At 41.8% G+C, this 14,246-nt stretch overlaps 1 protein-coding gene across 6 annotated transcripts in view; it reads left to right on the plus strand.

The window, feature by feature from the left end:
- Positions 1–14,022, plus strand: part of ocrl (OCRL inositol polyphosphate-5-phosphatase) — a 35,913-nt gene extending 21,891 nt beyond the window's left edge. For 5 of the 6 annotated variants that reach the window (XM_082955843.1, XM_082955842.1, XM_045723832.2 and 2 more), the window contains 6 exons: positions 2,828–2,851; positions 8,990–9,109; positions 9,420–9,504; positions 10,029–10,156; positions 10,366–10,477; positions 10,856–14,022. In XM_082955843.1, coding sequence (XP_082811969.1) covers positions 2,828–2,851; positions 8,990–9,109; positions 9,420–9,504; positions 10,029–10,156; positions 10,366–10,477; positions 10,856–10,980 — 594 coding nt within the window. In that variant the 3' untranslated portion in view covers positions 10,981–14,022. The remainder of the gene's footprint in view (positions 1–2,827; positions 2,852–8,989; positions 9,110–9,419; positions 9,505–10,028; positions 10,157–10,365; positions 10,478–10,855) is intronic. The other variant, XM_082955844.1, reaches the window with a different exon arrangement.
- The last annotated feature ends 224 nt before the right edge of the window (positions 14,023–14,246 follow it).

A 14,246-nucleotide genomic window follows, 5' to 3' on the forward strand; every position in this document is an offset into this window, starting at 1 on the left:
CAACACTGAAGCAGGCCTCAAAGGTTGGTGTTGAAGAGCCCCTCCTTATTTTTTCAAAAAGCCTGTTCAGAAAGTGATATCTGGCAGGGACACGTGAAGGCCTGTTTGTCCACTCCTTTAAGGGATTGTAAGAGTCTCCACTAGGGCTGTTGCGGTGACGTATTACCGCCATACCGGTGGTCATGAAGGCAGTCAAATTCCACGTGACCGTTTAGTCACGGTAATTAGGCTTCTCCAATCTCTGATGCTGCTGATGGTCATAAGTAGCCTACCAAACCTGCTAACTGACTGGTACTCCGCACTCTATTGTCCCTCTAATCACTCTGACAATTCAAATGTAATCGAAAATTTCATCAAACACTTCATGAGAGCTCATGTTGCGCAACATTTCTATTGGCTATGCAATTGCACGAGAAAACAGTGATGGCCTCTACTAAAAAGAGGAGAATCCCATCAGCTTTCAGTAGGCTAGGCCTACTATATTTATTTCTCAACTTTCATAATATTAAGCACATTGCTTATCTTTACAACAGGAGTATAGCGTACCTAGCTGGCATGAAAATGAACCACGGGAAAAGCGTCCTAATTTCGCTATTTAAGTGCATAGATGACATGTATTTTTTCACACTGACCCTATTTCAAGACAGGTGCATGATAATGGTCCATTCTAAATCAAAACAAATTTCACACATATTATTTAGTATATGTAAAGACAAGATTCAATTAAGAATAGTCTGATGGGTGACAATATTAGCCTGAATTATATATTATCACTTGTGAATGATGCCCAGCATAAGAAACAATGCCTTTAAAAAAAAACTAAAAAAAAACCTTTTTCTAATCATAGTCGAACACATCATGTAAACTAGCCCATAGTTTATATGTTTTGATAAGGTTTGTATCACAACTAAAGTCGCCAAATAACTTCTTAAAATGAAGCCCATTAATCCACTTTACAAGGGGTGTAGAGCCTAACTGGCATACATAAGCAGCGCGTGAGTTTCAAGTTTGGGGAAGATCATTTATAATAAAAGCATTACATGCATAATCACAATTGCGGTCACTTTTAATAATGGTGTTTTCCCGCTAATAAAACATTTGCACTTATAGCCTACTGCAATGTGCACATTGCTGCGCTTATAATGTGAAGAAATAGCCTAATTTATCAACGTTTTAAGCTAAATGTTCTGCTCTGTTTCGTCAGCCACATTGCGAGAAAAAGGGTTTTGGATATTAGTGGTTGTATTAATTTGGGATCTATCGCATCCCACAACTTTCCCAGACTGTTTTGGAATATTTATTTCTCGCACAGAATATAATAGGTTGACTTTTGTACTATGGGGGATAGTAGATTGACATAGGCTAGTGCTTTTGCTGTTCGGTAGGTCTACTCATCTTGTTTGCTGATGAAAAGTAAATGTGGACAGTTCTTCCAATATCTTTTAATATGTATCTCGGAATCGGATAAGGACGCGCGCAGTTGCATCCCAGATGTCTGTCTTCACTTGTAACCTGTGAGAAAGACCCGATCACGTGATGGAGAGCCATGTGAGTAAGAGGTGCTTCAGGGCGCACAGGACTCCGGGAGAAGGGCACAACACAGCACTCCGGGCCAAGGGCACAACGGCCACTGGCCGCAAAAAGAATTGATTTTTTTAGGGTACATTACGGCCACACAAAGGGGAGGCCGCTGTGAAATTCAAGGCATTATCAAGTGCTTGTCAAATTGTGAATGAGATACTGATGAAGTGTGTACAGCCTGCACAAAAAAACAAAGCAGAGTTCATGCCTTTCAAGCAACTTTTTTCAAATCATCATTAGTCTCATCATGCAACCTTACAATGTATTAAAAATAAAAACATATAGCCCAACGTTTGTAGAACAACTAAAGTTACATTAATAACTCTAAATGAAGCATATAGGAGTACCTATTTCTTTGTTAACCGCTCAACACAGAATAGCCCCACACCCTCAAATCGTTTCTATTTTATTCCGCTTTGTTCAATTGTATTCTTCATAATATAAAATAATGCCATGGAATTCTAAGCAAATCTGGTCTACTAAATGAACTAGGGTAGCCCAAATCCATTTGGCATAGCCAGATCAGGACCTAACATAAAGACAAAATTTCGTGACCGCCACAGCCCTAATCTCCACAGTCTGTCGAGTGCAGCGAGAATGTTTCAACCCGTGCCATTGTTTAGAATCTCCAAGGGAATAAGGAAGTGGAACATGATGTGTACAAATGTCAGAAGGGCTTTCCTGAAATGTTGGGATCATTGACTAAGTCTAGGCTAGTCATATACCCTGGTCTACTTTACATTACAAATAGCCTGTCCATGCATTTCTATCTATATCCACCTTGGCCGCTAGTGTTATATTAGTATGCTATGTTTATATGATCCATTGCATTGCAAATGATCTCTTCCTTCCACTGTTACTTTTCTACTGTCATTCTTTGCATGGGTACTTTTGGGTGGAATCATTCATTTTTAAAGGTGCAATCTGTAATGCCCTGTAATGCTCAAGGAATCAATGCTCAAACAAAAACACACACAAAACAAAACTCAATTTAGGCCAATCAGTGCTCGATACACTCTCGAAGACCCTTTCCCCCAATCCTGCCGGCCTAGGACAATACTTAAAAAAACAGACAGTAAACTACAGATTGCACCTTTCAAACAGCATGTCATTATCTTACTTCCTTACTCCTCGTGGGTTACGCTTTATCTCCTATCTACAGTATCTTCTCTGTTCTCTTTCCTCATTGCTTTGATCATTCCCTTCCAACTCTTCACTGCTGTGCTGGTGGCTGCTGGGTGCTCAGGGAGAGGACAGCTACACGGAAAAGGTAAAGTCAACATGGTGTGCCCATTATAGAAATATATAATGATTAGAATCATTCTATTTCTATGGTGTCCCACTGTAACACGGAACCCAAACCGGCTGCGCTCGTGCGCCATCGTGCATAAATCTATTTTGTCCCCCTACACCAAACGCGATCACGACATGCAGGTTAAAATATCAAAACAAACTCTGAACCAATTCCATTAATTTGGGGACAGGTCGAAAAGCATTAAACATTTATGGCAATTTAGCTACTTAGCTTGCACTTGCTAGCTAATTTGACCTATTTAGCTAGCTTGCTGTTGCTAGCTAATTTGTCCTGGGATATAAACATTGAGTTGTTATTTTACCTGAAATGCACAAGGTCTTCTACTCCGACAATTAATCCACACATAAAACGGCCAACCGAATCGTTTCTAGTACTTTCTCCACCTTCCAAGCTTTTTCATCTTTGAACTTATATGGTGATTGGCATCTAAACTTTCATAGTATTACTACGACGACCGGCAACACAGTTTGTCTTTCAATCACCCACATGGGTATAACCAATGAGGTACTTGCTTCTATAAACCAATGAGGAGATGGGAGAGACCGGACTTGCAGCGCGATCTGCGTCAGAAATAGAAAGGACTTCTATTTTAGCCCTTGGCAACGCAGACGCGTGCAAGCAGTGTGGGTGCAATAATTGAATAACATAGATTTCTACATTTATTTTGCAACGCTTGCGCATGCGACGCAAGCGGTGTAGTCAGGGTATAAGGCTAGTCTGTTGCCCCGCTGTTGGTCAGCGAAATAGGCAACCCAGGTTCTAGTCTAGTAATGTTGCTTTCTAGATTTGACATAAAAACACCTTTAGATTAACCAAATATACAGTACCTCATGTTCTGAATTAGGGAAGGACATTGGTTCAGACAAGACCATGATCAAATATTCTGGAATCCAATACTAAAGTCTTAATTTACTACAGCTCTAGACGCAGGGGTTGCATGTCCGTCTTTGCCATAGCAGTACTGTTAGTTAGTGCTGAGCGATTAGTTGAATTGTGGTATTTTTCAGTTTTTAAACAACTAATTGACTGATGTTGGTTCAATTATTTGAATTCCTTTTTTGCTGTGAGCGCAATGTGCAGGTTCTCTAGAGAGAAATCAGATCAAGCCCCAACTGTGTGATATAGTAGGTCGTTGTAGTTTCCAACAGGCCAATATTCTATTTTGTCAGACAGCATAGGCAGCTGCTCTATAGAGATGATCACTTGGAATGAAATAATAACGTCATCAACTAGGCCTAAAACAAATGTAGTATACACAGCTGAAATATTTTTTTGAAGTAATGTGAATAAATTGTGGTTAATAAGTGATAAGCAGTAATGGGCAGTCACTACCATCATGGGACTTTTATTCTCTGTTACAGCATTCAACCCACATAATGCGTATTGCATTTAATGTCTACAAAAATATTTGAAATCGATGTTACTTTTTTAATAATCGACCTAAAGACCTAATCTCTCAGCACTACTAGCTGTGCTAGTCTTCAATCTGAGATATTGGTGGGCCGCATAAGACCGTCATGAAATGTGCATGAGTGCATATTATACGCTTTAAATATTTCAAATTATGCAAGCACTGGTTGAGATTGATAACCCTAAGGCAGTGATAGACCAGAGAGTAGAGCAGGGCGATATGGCCTAAAAATCATATCTAATTTTTTTTCAAACTTTCATGATATACATCTCGATAATTATTATTATTATTATATATATTTTTTAAACATTTTCTCTAAGCTTTGTTGTATAGTTAAAGGTCAAATACACTGCATTTCAAACAGCAATAATGTAATGAATTCAGGGCGTGTGAAATTAGGCTAAAAGCCCCACTGATAATGTAATTATTTATAAAAAATAGTTTAACCTGCTTTTTTGCAAACGTCTCTGATTTGGCTTTCGAGTCTATGAAAATGCCCTTGTTATAAATTTAACCAGAACCATGCATAATGCACATTCACTAATAATGACTAACTTATTGTAGCAGGCATTAGAGAAAATGAACACAGGTCTCAACAACAATCTCTCAAGCACAAACCCACATGCTAGTGAGTAGCCAGCTAATCTTTATATTTCAAGTTTAGCCAACTTGGATATGTTTTGTAGCTAACACGGCAGAACAGTTGAATTGTAATGAAGACTACCTTCTATGCGTCTCCAACTGTTTGAACAGCATGCTAGCCTCTTCACTTTGTTCAGATGTTCAAATCAAGTGACCTATCGTATTTCTCCGAATGATAATGTGGCCAATTCCTAATATAACTGTATTTTATGCTTATTGCACATTTTATAAAAGACTAGACAGCTGAGTCGTTGAGACATATAAAGGATATCGTTAGACAGGTTAACTTCTACTATGACAGTAAAATGTCTCAATGTGTTTGGGTGTCCATATGACCGATTCTGTTGGACCAAACCTCAAATGCAAATAGAGAGGAAGAAGTGATCTCTCAACTTTGTTGGTGTGAGTTTCAGGGGCTTGGGTGTGTGAACAGAGGAAGAGGCGAAGCGAGAGGTTTCGCTCTTGTTAAAATCTGTCCAAAATAAGCCCAATGCGTTTCTATGGGCTTATTTTGGACCTAAGCTTGTCGCCTGCCTTCCCGCCTTTGGGACGACTCCTATTGTTAGGGCAGAGTCATGAGCATCTTGTCATTATATTCACATCTCTGGTGTAAATGGGAAGGTGCACAGAAGGAGCAATACAGGCATTTAGAATATTGCGCAAAAACATACATTTGAATTCATCAAATGAATTCGATATATCGCCCAGCCCTACAAGAGAGGAGCCTGGTTCTCACACTTGCGTGTGTGTGCGATCATAGAAGTGACACCACATGAACTAGACTTCAAGCACGTCTCCACCGCAGTACACACGCATCACAACCGTCCCTCCACACACACATACAGTCCTTTTTCCGCACACCCAAGCTCATTTCACAGCAGGTCACCCTACAGTGCACAGGCCTTCACACACATGATTAAGGCTAATGAGAGTTTAGGGAGAAGCAGAGGGGGCCTGTGCTCAGTTAAGCAGCATCAGCTTCACCCATATAAAGCCTGATGTTAATCCCATCTTCACCTTCCGTATCTGAGCAGCTCACCGGCCAGTGAAACTGAATCACTGCATGGCTAAACCCACTACAGATGGCACCATAAATAGGTAACTGCCAAAATAAAGGAAACACCAACATAGTGTTTTAATAGGGCGTTGGGCCACTACAAGCCACCAGAACAACTTGAATGCACCGTGGCATATATTCTACAAGTGTCTGGAACCCTATTGGAGGGATTCAACACCATTATTCTACAATAAATTCCATAATTGGTGGAAAACGCTGTTTGTCGCCACTCCAGAATCTCCCATAAGTGTTCAATTGGGTTGGGATCTGGCGACACACACACACACACACACACACACACACACACACACACACACACACACACACACACACACACACACACACACACACACACACACACACACACACACGCCCTTTAAACCCCATATGCTCCTTTGAGACCCTTCTTTCAAAGTCACTGAGATCCTTCTTCTAGCCATGGTAGCCAAAATAATGGGCAGCTGGGCATTTTTATACATGACCTTAAGCATGATGGGATGCTAGTTGTTAATTAACTCAGGAACTACCAGTAGTGGTGCGTGGGTTAAATCACTGGTGAAGCCAAGCCAGTAAAAAAAGCTGTATTACAACCTATGCTGTGATAATTGCGTTGCGTGCTTTATAACCCATTCATTCATACGCCACTGTGATATACAGTACAATAAGGCAAGACAGCAAAAAGACGAGTCACACAGAGGCGGAATCATTTCAACTACACATTCGTTTGTTTCATGACAAAACTGGAGAGCAACATCTGTCCGGTGAAGTCCACAAAGCAAATATTAGATGTAACAAACAGTTACATGACCTACAGCAAGGTCCAGCAAGTTAATGTTTTCAACAGTTTACTAAACAACTACTGATTTACATCCACAGAGTCTAAAATAACATCCCAAATGCCCCAGGGCAGTAATTGTGGACATTGCCCTGTGTAGGGTGCTGTCTTTCGGATGGGACTTTAAATGGGTGTCCTGACTCTCTGTGGTCACTAATTGTCCTATGGCACTTATCGTAAGAGTAGGGGTGTGAACCCCGGTTTCCTGGCTAAATTCCCAATCTGGCCCTCATACCATCATGGCCACCTAATAATCCCTCCTATTTTTTCCAGACCTCAAAATTGGTCTCATGATGTGGTTTAAGCATTTTTGTGAATATAGAACATGTAGTTTATTGATAAAGTGTGATTTTGAGAGTGAAAACCGCAAACCTAGAAAAATAAAACAGAATTTACCAAAATATAAAAAGGGCTCTTTAACTGTGGAGTGACCTTAAAAATCTCTAACAAAAACAGCCTTTTTGAGATTGCGCCGTTATTGAAGTTGTTTGTGGTGACGAGGGGTGTTGTACAAAACAAAGTCATCAGCGATTGGATCGTCTCTATCCAATCTTAGTATCAGATCCAATGACGAATTGTCAAACTGCCGGTTTACCCATGTGTGTTCTGTCTCTGGCCCAACCCATCGGTTTCTGTACTATTAAGATGGCCCTGAATGTGTTCGCATTCGGTAAAGGGTTGGGGAGGTACTCCAATCCAGACTAATTGCGGTGAAGAAACTAACGTCCGTGGTGTGGCGTAGCATTTGGATGGAGCAAGGAGTCTGGGTAGCCCGAGAAATAGGGTATTTGCTCAGCCCTCAAATTAAATCGAACATTTAAGTAATGCGAGTATCATCTGCTTTCCCAGGCCAGTATTCTTTTCATTCAGGCCAGTAGCTTTCAGTTGTCACGGACCTGAATGTCGAGCCCTGTAATGGCATGTTACTTTAAAAGATGTCTAGTCTTTTAGCCTGGTTCTATGGAATGTAGGTACATTATGGGACACTAGTCAGGTAAAAAAATTGGTGCGCCCAAATCAAATGCTGGGTGCCATCAACTGAAAAAGTTAGTAGCACCAGTGGAAAAAGCCCTGCCCCCCCCCCCCCCCAAATCAACATTCAGGGCCTGATGTATTTGAGTTCTGTAAAAGCCTTTATTTCTGGTCACCTAACCATAGCCTAGGCTACATCTTTTGTAGAAGCTGCACTCCTAGAAGCTTAAGGAACAGTAACACTTTGAGAGGCTCTCTAGCTCTTGATGTTGTATATGGCTCTGCAGGCTATCACTGTGTCCCATTCGTGTGTGTGACCCCCATTGCCAGTGGTTATTTTTGGCCCGACTCTCCCTACTTCTCAGGGATCCATTTGCAGCTAGACACAAAACGATGTGATCCGCTTTCAGTAAAATGGCTCTCCTGCAAGCCGACTCGACATCCAAACCTTGCGATAATCCGCTATAATATGTTCCCTATTCCTATAATGACAGGCAATGTGCCATGTGGAATCATCTTAGGAATGGAATCAACATTTTTGATAAATGGGATACTTTTAAATTGTCTTATGTAATGGCACAGGATGAATCTAATCAAATCCTCCCTAGGGAATTAAGCAGTTCATAAGTTTATGAATCGACCGGGTAAAGCTGGTTTCAATCACAATACTAACAGAGACTTTATGTGTCAGAATCTGGTATGCTTATGCTCTGACGACGGTCTTTTTTTTTGACCGAAAGTTGCGCTGAAATGCCAACTATTTTCTTCAGTATACTGGGGTTGTGTGTGTTGTGTCATTATGGTATAGTATGCCTTTGACATGCTGTGGTTGTGTGTGTTCTCTCAGTATATTATCTATGTTTCTGACATCTTGTGATGTTCTCTCAGCATATTATCTATGTTTCTGACATCTTGTGGTGTTCTCTCAGTATATTATCTATGTTTCTGACATCTTGTGGTGTTCTCTCAGTATATTATCTATGTTTCTGACATCTTGTGGTGTTCTCTCAGTATATTATCTATGTTTCTGACATCTTGTGGTGTTCTCAGTATATTATCTATGTTTCTGACATCTTGTGGTGTTCTCAGTATATTATCTATGTTTCTGACATCTTGTGGTGGTCTCAGTATAGTATCTATGTTTCTGACATCTTGTGGTTGTGTGTGTTACTTCAGGAGAAGTCCAAGATGAGCTTCCTTATGGTGGACAGTGCTGGCATGGAGGACAAGCCTTTAAAAATCCCCAAGGAGGTGTGGCTGCTGGTGAACCACCTCTTTACCAAGTCCTGCCAACAGGTGAGAGGATAGTAAGGGGGAATGTTCAAAGCGCTATTCTCAAGTGCTGTCGCAATGAATTTGGATATTCCTCACAGATGGGTGAACTTGGTTAGCCTGGGATCCAAACGGATTATCGCTCCATTTCACTATTGTCACTTCAATTATTCTGTTTGGACGGAGCGAAACAGCACAACATTTTGTTTGTATTCCAGGCTAACCCTTCCAAGTACTATTCTAGACTTAGCGTCTCAGCCTCTAAATTGTATTCTACCCTACCCTTATTCCAAGGAAAAACAAAATGGCTGTAAACTCCTTACCATTATTTCAGGAGGACCTGTTCCAGACACCGGGCCTGCAGGAGGAGCTGCAGAGTATCATTGACTGCCTGGACACCAGCATTCCTGACTCCATCCGTATCCTTGCTCATATGTCCCCAGTCATTCCAAACCCTTTGGCCCAGATCCACTATTAGGCCCAGCCCTGTAACAGGAGACTGTGACTGAGATGCCACACAGCTATATGGGACACCGTGATAAAGTGGCTGCTATACACAGACTGCTGCCAAGGTGCATGGGGTGGTAGTATTAGGAGGTGCTACATTCACGACATACGTTACATAGATTTGCCATGTGGATGAAAAATGATGTGTGTGGTATTTGGGTTTTATGGTGTACAATTCTCCCTATCATCAGTGTTCCTGCCCATACACACACACACACACACACACACACACACAACCAGTGTGTGTGAGAGGATCAGTTTGAGCATGGAGAGGCGCAAGATTGCTATTCTTCATCACATAATGGGTAGCTATTTTGAATTCAAGGTGATTTGTAGGTCAGTGATTCTGCACAGTATGACAGCAATGTAGATGAAACACGCACACCGACCCTCTGCCACAAATCTATGTGTTATTCCCCGACTGTGTGTGTGTCAGCTGGTTGTAACCACTCGGTGGCCGAGGCCCTGTTGATATTTCTGGAAGCTCTGCCTGAGCCAGTAGTGTGTTACGAGCTCTACCAGCGCAGCCTGGACTGCTCCCACGACAGACGCCTCTGCAAACAGGTGCAGTGAATACATATTTCCACATAAAAATGTATGTACGTGATACCATATGAATCTGATAATGGATACGAGTTTGAGTCAGTGACTTCTATTGAATCGTTAAAAGCTCATATGGTCATTGGATACCCATGAGACATAGTTTGGCATCTAGGCTCTAGAAGGGTCTGGTTGGGGTTCTCATTTGTCTTCTCTCTGGGTTGTTTTGACAGTTGATCTCCCAGCTGCCCCGGGCTCACCGCAACGTGTTCCGCTACCTGATGGCCTTCCTCAAGGAGCTGCTGAAATACGCCCACAACAACAACCTCACTGCCAGCCTCATAGGTCAGTTCCCCCTGGCCACATTCTCTGCTTTCCGAGGTTGAGTTCACTAGGGTTCAATGTAGGAAAACATTTGACAACAGAATGCAAATATCAGTGTTCTTATTGGACATGTTCACGTAGAGTAGTTTGTCCTCACTTGACTCCATTTCAAAATGTATGCTCTCTACTGAACACAACCCAGATTTAGGGTCAATACCACTTCAATTCTGGAAATGAAATTCCCAAGTTTAGAAATGAAAAAAATATTCAGGAACTGGAATTCACTGAGTCCTGACTGAATTGAAAGGAAACATATCCAAACTACTCTTGCTTAAGAATTGCCTCTGTTTCTAACATCTTCCTCTACCTCTCTCTCTCCTCCACTGTGCCCCATGCCAGCTACCCTCTTTGCCAGCTTGCTCATCCGGCCCCCGCCCAAAATGGTGGGCCGACAGACCCCGCAGGACCGACAGAGAGCCGTCGTCTTCATCATGGGCTTCCTCATGGGAGGGGACGACGAGTGAGGGGTTAAGCGTCAGGGGTTAGGGCTCAGACATCCTCCAGGCTGGACCTTTTGATAACTGTTATAAGAGTGGAGTTTTGGTGCACTCAAGGCGTGTGTGTGGAGGACCATGGTGTGACACCCCTGCACCCCCTGGCCCTTAGGGGATGTGTGTTGGATCCTGTGGTGGGAGAGCAAACAGTGTAGTTATATGGGACCCTCTCTTTTATCACAGGTTCTTATCAATGCCCGGACCCCAGCCTTTGTAGTTCAGTCACTCACAACCATCATAGTTTTCACCTCTGCTCATAGTGTAGCTGCAGGACCAGGGGTTTAGGTGTTGGTTGCTTGGAGTGACAGTGAACTGACTGATGCCTCTCTGCACTTTTTGCTGTACCAGAAGACCTGTATGCCCTGTCTATGGATCACACCCCCCCGGCGACCCCCATGCGTCATATAACATGTTCCATGCCAAAATGACTCCCTATACCTGATCTGAATCTGAACTCTGAATGAAAATACAATATGTGTGTATGTATGTGTGTACTGTATGTATGCATGTATGTACGAACCCATAGATACTAATATAATGATGATCCGTTAGTCCATGACACTAAAGATGGACCACATAGGTGGTCGTCCAGAAGATTTGGATTGCAGCTACCCGATGCATCCTACTCTCGGGGTGAACTATTCAAACCATCAGTAGACAGTGATATTGGGCACAAAATACTTCTAGTGAACACAGAGAGACTGAGTGAATCCTTGCTTGTCGGAAAATCTGATAAAGGAAGATTTCCGTTGTTACAAGATAACGATGACAATGGGGAGAAGTCCCGTCTGGGTTCTGTGATATTGGGAGATGTTCGAATGATCAGTGGGCTGTACTTTAAACTAATGTTATTTATTCTCTTTTTTTCCTTGCATTACTTTTGTTCACCATCTTTATAGTTTATTTCACCTTCATAATTATTTTAAGAGACCACATTTTTGCATATTGTTTAACTGCCCATGGTTGTTCAAACCCACCTTTTGCTTCTGCCATTCTGAAACACGTGTTGTTCAATATCAGTGAGAGTACATTGCAACTCTGAACCCGTCACACTAACTTCACAATAGAGTGATCAGTCATCACGCCTGCATTTATTTGCCATTTTTATGGGCCAGTTTTTCAGACCCAGAGATGAACATTCTCTATTGAGCATGCTTTTTTTTTTTTTGTTCAAGAGTAGGCTTTTAATGAGTCCCAGAAACCAGCCCTACAGAACATCAGAGAGAAAACACCTCTACGGTATGTCTTAACTGTTGTAAATAGTCCTCCTGTCCCCATTGTCCACGATGTTTGACTCTGCTGTCAACTCTTACTATGCTGGTGCAAACTATGTGTTCTTGTGTTTTCAAAATGTATGTGCTGTGTGTTCGTCATGCAGGTGGTACCGTCGTTTTTAATGTCTGCCATGTCCTCATTTACTTTTTTTCTTTCCTTGCTTCAGCCTCACTATCTGCCTTCATGCTGATTTTAGAGCTTTGTTGTTTTGGGCTTGTGTGCTCATGCAAGGGTATTTTTTGTCACTTTGTCTCCCGCAGTATATTCAGACAATATAATGTCCTGTTTTGCTTTCTTTGTGTCCCAAATGGCAGCCTATTCCCTTTATAGTGCTCCACTTTAGACCAGAGCTCTGATCAAAAGCAGTGCACTATATAGGGTGCCATTTCAGACACACTCTTTTACCTTTTTCTGTGACTAAGCATTTTTTACAGTGCAGGTTGAACAGGATTTAGTTGTTCATTACACCCTGAGAAACGAAAACTGTTTTCCAGACACATTATCTTTTCTGGGCCACAAAGGAAATGTTTTTTTCCCCGAACGCTGTCGTGGATTGTATTATGGTTATGAAATGGGGAACTCCAATGCTGTGCAATTTCAACAGTGTTTCCTCCCTGTGTTTGACACTGTCTAGTAATTTTAGCAGTAATATGTCAAAATTTCTCCTGGTCGGCACTTTACAGGCCGGTTATGTGACACGGTTGGTATATGACACCCGTTTCCACTGGAACTGTTGCCCTGGCGTACGTCTCCAGTCAACTAATCATGCCAGAAAAGCCTGTTACTTAATCAACAGACACTTCAAGACTAGCCTGGTTCCGTACACTGTATGTGTTTGTAGCCAACCCCTCTATTATTTTCATTCAATGCTAAGGTATGACATCGAGTATTGATTTGCCTACAGCATACACAGTATGGAACCTGGCTACTACAGGTCCAGCCTAATAAATACATTTCAAACAGTGTTTCAATGGGTTAAATAACATTTATAGCTAACACACCGACAGTCTTGCCAGAAAAGCCTGTACTTCGTAATCTTGTTTAACAGGCATTGCTGGACCATTGCTACACCAGAAAATGCGTTCTGAGACGGAAGTTTTTGTTTCGGTGTGTTACATAATCTTATAGCTGTAACACTGACAGTTCGTTAATCAAAGCACTTACCGGTTTCTATGTCAGTGTTAGCTCTGTACCTGAAAGGAGTTTGAGTGGAGTGGGCCTTGTGTATATTTCTGTGCCTCGCTGCAATCATTCCATACAGTATATTTCTAAAATGGGCCAGGCATGCCTTTAGCATTCCTCAGAGTTGTCATAGACTTAAGCGCTTTGCTTAGCTTTGCTAAACCATGGCTGGCCCTGGATGGATTTGTCCTTCTGGTTGTCTCGGAGTCAAAAGAGGAGGAACAGGAAATCTGGTATTTTCATCTCATTCACAACACAAAGCTTTTACATCAGAAATAAGGCCAACCCAAGCTGAGGAGAGATTGTCAGGACTGAAAAGTCATATTTGGGAGAAATCCACACTCATGCCTCCTTATTTCTCTTCATCTGGCGCCTGTCTGTGTATTCATGTGTTGGTTTATGCGCTCTGCTCCTCTTCATGCCTCAAGTTTTGTAATGGTCTGTCTAGTAATAATGCTACATATGCAAAGGAAAACTTGCACAACTGTTTTCAATGTATATTTTGTGTGGTACTTTTAATTTATTTAACGGAAATAAAATAATGTACAAAAAACATCCTTTGTTTTAACTTTTTTTTCCTAAGAAATACCCAATTGTTCACATGTGATACTCTAAGTAATCACAGTCCCCCACTTTTGGAAATCCTAAGAAAACATTCAAGTCAACAATATGGTGACATCGTTGCTATGGCCGACTTGTCTGCTCCGTGTGAAATGGCCAGCTGTTGGTGTGAGCCCCTATAGTTAGTCCAGTCAGCGGGCCGTGAGAGATCCATCGCC

Source organism: Salmo salar, chromosome 09 (assembly GCF_965601325.2).
Source record: "Salmo salar chromosome 09, fSalSal1, whole genome shotgun sequence".
NCBI lineage: Eukaryota > Metazoa > Chordata > Actinopteri > Salmoniformes > Salmonidae > Salmo > Salmo salar.